General features: G+C 48.5%; 1 protein-coding gene across 1 annotated transcript; it reads left to right on the forward strand.

Moving 5' to 3' along the window:
- Positions 1-645: 645 nt before the first annotated feature.
- Positions 646-4,684, forward strand: LOC146757002 (uncharacterized). The gene is made up of 6 exons (XM_085523296.1): positions 646-658; positions 1,717-1,748; positions 1,853-1,961; positions 2,053-2,154; positions 2,866-3,009; positions 3,534-4,684. Exons 1-6 carry the CDS (start codon positions 646-648, stop codon positions 3,677-3,679), a joined length of 546 nt encoding a protein of 181 aa, XP_085379422.1. The 3' UTR covers positions 3,680-4,684.
- The last annotated feature ends 2,151 nt before the right edge of the window (positions 4,685-6,835 follow it).

Here is a 6,835-nt window from a genome sequence, read left to right on the forward strand (position 1 = left end):
GAGAAGCAATAGATTCTGACAGGGGAGCTCATTTTGTGTCAAAGGTTACACGTGACACAATGAAAATTCTAAGGATTAAATGGGAATATCATACTCCTTGGCACCCTCAGAGCTCTGGTAAAGTAGAACGAATGAATGGGGAAATTAAAAAACAACTTAGAAAATTAATGATAGGAACTAAGACATCTTGGATAAAATGCTTGCTGTTAGCTCTGTTAAATATATGTGTGAAGCCCAGAACTGATCTGGGAATTTCACCTTTTGAAATGCTGTATGGTATGCCCTATAATCTTGAAATACCTCTTGGTCACCCCCATTTACAAGATGATCAATTAAAATCTTATACAATTAATGAGTGGGTGCAAGGAACTACAAGAAGGATCTGATTGCACAGCAGTCCCCATTGGAGATAGCAATCCATAGGATACAGCCGGGGGATGGGGTCCTAATAAAAACTTGGAAAGAAGCTACACTAACACCACAAGGGGAAGGTCCCTATGTTGTTTTATTTACTGCAGAAACAGCTATTCGAACCGCAGAGAGAGGATGGACTCATGCCAGCCGTGTTAAAGGACCCATCGGTGACGAGAAGTGGGAGGTAGCTCCCGGGAGTGACGACCTGAAACTCACAATGCGACAAGCCCAATGGGTATTCCAGGTAAAGGCTTCCCCTAAAGAACACTACTGCTGCTGAGAAGAACTAAAAAAAACCCTCGTAGCTGGTTGCAACCCAGTTGACGAGTGAGGCAGAGGAGTGAATTGTGGGGAAAGACGGGCCTTAGGGGTATCCATTGGTACTTGGGATTCTCACAGTGATCACATTTTGTATAGCAGCACAACGCCACCCACACCAAGCTTCCTTACATCCCTGTGTGACCTGGTACCTATACAGCCCAGTCTAAACCAAAAGGGTTACTATTTTTGCCTAAGCTCAAACCTAGGGAGGGGATACTGTAACCACCCAGGCTCATATTACTGTGCCTATTAGGGATGTGCAACTATTGCCTCAAATTGGGCACCTGGGGCTGGGCAGGATAAATATCTACAAGTAGGGCATGGACCCTATGGGTGCATACCTCCTAACCGAAACCCACAGTTGGGAAGATGGGCTGTGTGGGGATTAAAGACAGAGAGAGAGAGAGAAACATCTGCCAGCAACAATGGATAAATGTAACGAATCCAGATAACCCAGTGTGGCTGTTAGGGAAAATATGGGGTGTAAGTGACTTGCGGAATCAAACTCTATAACACATAGATGGGTTATAAAGCAGGTATGTTTATTCCAGTGCTGGGTGCAAGGGGGATAGCTCCACCAAACTTGCACATGGACTTGTAAAATCGTGACACAGATATAGGTACATCTCATACATAGTCAATGATTTCTCGGAATTCTGATACATATTCAATAGTTGTTTAGCATGCAGACCCCCTCTTGTTCTTATCAGGGGGATGCAACTCCTCTTCTGGTATTTACAACATCTATTCTCCTCCTTGCCTGATGACTTCCGTGAGGTCTCACTCCTTATCTGCATCCTTCCTGCTCTCCCAGGCCCCTTGTTTCCCTGTGCGGAAGGGAGAGAATAGTGTTGTGAAGGAATCCCTGGCTTTAATTGCATCCTGCGACCTTGTGGCTGAAGGGATGCTCAGTAGCAGTTGCTTTGTCCTGTGTTCATTTGCAGATTTGACTAGAGGAGTTGATCCAGCTTCCTCTCTGAGATCTGGAACTGAAACTCTGTCGGATCGCGCAGGTACGTCATAGCTTTGAAATTCTTTAGAGAGCTTTTGCTGCCCGTTTCAGTGCCATTTCATGGCACAGTCCCCTGTATGCTCTGCTACTCAGTTGATGCTGTAGTGTGTGGCTGAAACTTTTCATGGGTCTTTGGTTGCAGAAGTGCCCCCAGTGTGGGCCCTGCCCGGTCATCGGTTTCCTCCTGTGCTGGAGCCCAGCTGGAATCCCAGCAGTGAGTACTCTGTCTTCACTGACTTGTCTGACTCGCCGCTGATCTTCAAAACTTCATGCACGTGATATTTAACTTCATACATTCTGTTAAGGTCCGGAAAGAGAAGAGGATGAATACAAACGAGGAAAATACTCTCAGGGCTCATCCCGTCTCCTGAAGCGACTGCTGAAGGAAATGGAGAAGGCAGAGCGTGGTGGGTATACTTCAGTCTGTTCACTGTGGGACCTGGGAAGCTGAGGTGTGATATGCAGGTGTGGGCAGGCTGTAGCCTGCACAGCAGGAAGGAATGGGTCAGAGCCGTGCTGCAGCCGTGTTCCATGTATCACCTTGCAGGTGCTGTCAAGCACCAGAGCTGGTCTGCTGCCAGATGGTCTGCATCCAGCCAAGACCCAGAGGCAGCTGCTCCCCCAGCACAACCATTACTTGTCAGAGCTGCTTTGTGCAGTCATTGGCACCCAGATGGCAGCAAGTGGCAAAGTGGCAAGCGCTGTGCTTCTGTTCATCCAAAGCCCTCCGTGCAGCTGAGCAAGTTCAAGGCAGGAGAAGCATCCCGAGCAGGGTTGGCTGTCTTTGCTAATGCTGGAAATGAGGTGGAGATGCTAATTCTGAAGGCTTGGACTGTGTGTTAGAGCTTGGATTTCAGCCTGCAGCTACCTGGCTGTGATGGGCTGGTGACAGCACAGAATGTGAGGGCCTTGCACAGGAGCTGATTCCTCAAGAGGTGTGAGGGAGTCAGCATTGTCCAATAGCTGGAAGGGCCCAAATGCCTTTGGGTAACAGAGGGGCTCACAGTGTACTTGGGGGTGGGGGGCCTGGACTTTACCTGAGCTCGGGATTGGTGAAGCTCAGTTTTTGATGAGGGCACGTGACATCCCACTCCTACTGCCCTGCTTTCTTTCTAAAGGAACGGACCAACAAAGTGAGCGGGATGCACTACAGGAAGGTGGATATCCCACACTGCCGGTCCCGGATGCACTCCAGGAAGGTGGATATCCCACACTGCCCATCCCGGACAGAGGAATGCAGGCAGCACCAACCAGCATGCCAGGTAATTTCTGTCCCATGATCATACGGTGTCATAAACCAGAGTCACTGCGTGCCTGCAGGCTCTTGCTGCCAGCTCTTGCACACCAGGTCAGCAGCCAGACCTGAGCGTGTGAGCATAGAGCACATGTAAAAGAAGCAGGAGTGTTTCTCCCCTGGGCTGGCTCTGGCTGTGCCCTGTGCTGGCTGAAGCCTGACCTTCAGCCTGGGGGGCGTCCCACAGGAGAGCTCAGGACACGCATGCCGGGAAAAGCATGAGGGATTCTGCTCTGTAGCTCTCCCCACAGACCAAGCCCAGACCCCAGAGTACAGCCCCAGCTCTCGGCCCAGAGGAGGACACGGGTAGTGCCTGTGCAGCCTCTTCGTACCCAACGAGAGGTGGAAGCAATCCTTCTTGTCCTCCGGTGCTTCGGCACCAGAGACGGAGGCACCCACTGACAAAATGACCTCTTGGGTCCATGAAGCACACTGAGAGATTATCTGTAGCGCAGCTGAAGGTAACGTGGGACATTGTCTCATTTCTTCCAGGGATGAACACAGGCAAAAGCACAGAGGCTGCTGCTCACACATCTGTGCGGAAGCGCCGCATTCCGGTGACGGTCTCAGCAATGCTGCTGCCTGCGCTGGTGCTGGCCGTTGGTACTGTGATATGGGTGCTCAAAAACTACCTGTGAGTTGGCCTTTCCCCAGAACACCTTATTGCTGCATTTGGCAATGAAGCATTTGTGGTGCCAGGATCCTGGACGGCCAAATCAGCCGCTGGCAGTACACTGCCAGGACTCAGGTTGCAAAGTCTTTCAAGTTTCCCCTTATTTCCTGTCAGTGAGTAGTGCTTTCTGAAACTCATTCTCACAGAGCGCGCAAGAGGGAAAAGAGAGCAGCAGAAGCAGCAGATGGAGCTGGGGAAGGCAACGAGACAGACTCTGACCCAGTCAAACAAGAGTCTCCGTAATAGCTCCAGTCCGTTCCATTCTGCCATTGAAGAGGCCAGAAGTCTTCAAGGTCATCTGGAAGACCTGGAGCTTGAACTCAAAGCCATGAAAGAGATCCTTGGGAACAGTCCTGAGTGCTGCCTTCTGTCAGAGGATGGCCCTGAATGTGAGAGCAGAGCTTTTGTCCTTCATCCTGCATTCTCCAGGACAGGTATCACCAGCAGTTTGAAGATTCTTAGCTCGACACAGCTACATTCCTGTTGAGGGTCCTAATGAGGACCCAGAAAACGAGCTTCCTCTGACTGCCGGACAATGCGTAATGTCTTTGGAGATGTGGGTGAGAATGGCTGGTTTCAGGGAGAGCTGACAGATGGCACAAGAGGACTGGTCCCTTCCAATTTGGTTGCGGAGCTTTCAGATGATGAACTGGATACACCTGGAGATCCTGTCAGAATTCCTGCATTGCTCCATCTGCAAGACTACCATTGTTCCACTCAATGGAACAACTCGATGTTGAGCAGAATGTGGTTGAGCTCCTTCGGGAACTCTCTGAGGCGACTGACAGCGGAACTGCATAGCTTTATTGTATATGAAAAACAACCAAACAACTGTCCCCTCCCTCTCCCTTCCCCTCGCACCCCCCTACCCCCTCCCCCAAAAAAAGACAAAAAAACCCCAAAAAAACCCTAAAAAAACAACAAAAAACAACCCACCCTCAATAAAACAAAAATCCAAAACCAATTAAAATCTCAACGCTGTTCTTTTTCTGGGATACACTGAGGTGACGCTTCTAGCTTAGACTTTGCAATGAGTTTGTGTCACGGAGTTCTCTCTAGAGCTCACTCGGTGACAGCGGGAACAAACCCAGGGAGAGAAGGAACAAAGAACCTCCCCTCTCTAACAGCGCGGTGCGGGGGCAATAAAGAACTGGGGGGGGGGTTGGCACTCACCTCTCATCGGGGTACCATCCCGTTCTCTGCAAGCCACGATGTTGTGGGAAGCTGTGGAGGAACTGCTCAAATGTATTCTCTCTAAGAGAGGGGAGCAGGTATCTCCTAAATGCATATCCGAGCTGGTAAAATGGGCTCATATGAATGGACATCTTCAGGAGGTGGCACTGATGTTCACTGTAGCCGAATGGCGAGAAATAGTCGACCATATGTGGGACTTTGTTATCTCCAAAAATAAGGAATACAAAATAAATACATTGAAGAATATGCAAGCCGAGTGGGAGATTGCTGCTGCTGTGGTACAAGCTCTATCCGGACCTAGTGCTCAGTCAAGGTCAGAGCTTGACTCCCTGTTACCAGGAGTTTCGTACTCCGTTTGCTCAACAGCCTCACAAGTCAGGGCTGCCGCAGAAGCCCCGAATAATCCCCCGTCCTCGACCTCTTCAACGTCTCTGGCAGATCCGGTTTTGGCTGGTGAGGAAGGTGCGGTGGGGGGGGGCTGAGGGGTGTGCAGAGCAGCAAGAAGCTCCTGAGAGTGAAAGCGACTCGGATAATGGTGGGAATGAGAAAGCGTTGGAGGAACATAATAAAACATTAACTGAGGAGCTGCAGGACTTAGAACTGCGTACGAAGGAGGCATCAGTCTCTTCGAGCGTTTCACCGATGTCTTTACAGCCCCTGTCTATGCGATTCCCCCCCACACGTAGCGATCCTCCACCTTTGTGTTGGTCTGGAGTCATTAGAGACATGATATTGGAGGGACCGTGTCAAGCTGTGTTTCAGCTCGCTTGCCCGCTGATAGACGATCAGCAGGGAGCTGCTCGGTGGGAAGTGCATCATTGGAAATTGTTACAGCAGGCTGGTAAGACTGTGACTGACTATGGGATACGATCTGAAGCTTCTAAGCAAATCATTCAGTGGATTTTCACTGAGGATACTCATATGACACTAGACACTTCTGATCTTGTGCGGTTGTTACTAACACCACCAGAATACGTTGTTGGTCTCATCTCAAGGCAGAAAATAGCATCCAGCCTTTATAGTAACTGTGTTGTGTGTTTCTTTCCTAGTGGAATTGCTTTGTAACTTGCGGTGTTATAAATAATATTAGTAATGGTTTGACATAGTGTGTGATTTTCAGTGTTACCAATGCAGTCTCAAGAATTAGAATTTTAGGCATTATCCATAGATCAAATGTGTGTTAAAGAAAGGATTTGATGTAATCAGTGCTGTAATCTATGGGAATAGCTCTTTTAGTATGTTAGTACTGCTCACTCATGATGTTATTAGCCTATTAATTAGCTTTTCTTAATTTGCAAAGACAAAACCTGGAAAGGAATCCCAGGCAAAGGGATGACCCTGTATCGTAGAATGGATACGTCTCTTACACCCAACTAATTGGGATTTTAAAAATATGACCATGCATCACTTGAGACAAAAGTGCATACTAATAGAACTAAATTTGATAGTTTATTCTGTTTTCCAGGCAGCTGTTCCACCTGGGCTCTGTATCACGCACTGGCCATGCGGATATGGTGTACAACTGGAAGAAATCCTTCAGACCCTGAATGCAGGAGAGAATCTGTGATGGGTGAGAGAGGAAAGGTGCACTTTGAAGCAGGGAAGGCCCTGCTGGCACCGCCTGTCGCAACCACCACCAACACGGTTTGCTGTTTCTCAAGGGTCAATAAGTAATAATGCCCCTAGTGATACTCCAGCACATTTGTCCTCTAAAACTGGTTCTATCTGACATGCAACTTCATAAAGTTCAATTATCAATTATTAGCTCAAAGGCATGGTTATGAGCATCCTAAAAGCATTTGTTGCACAATAGTTAGTGGCCATTAAAAATCAATATATCAGAGTATATGAAAGTTGAAGACTTTTCCTAACTAGTGACATGTGAACACAATGGGACCCTCATGGATTTATTTCCAGGTTGCAGAAA

The sequence above is a fragment of the Coturnix japonica genome, chromosome 24 (assembly GCF_054131305.1).
Source record: "Coturnix japonica strain WE chromosome 24, WE-NBRP24, whole genome shotgun sequence".
In the NCBI taxonomy this organism is placed as follows: Eukaryota; Metazoa; Chordata; class Aves; order Galliformes; family Phasianidae; genus Coturnix; species Coturnix japonica.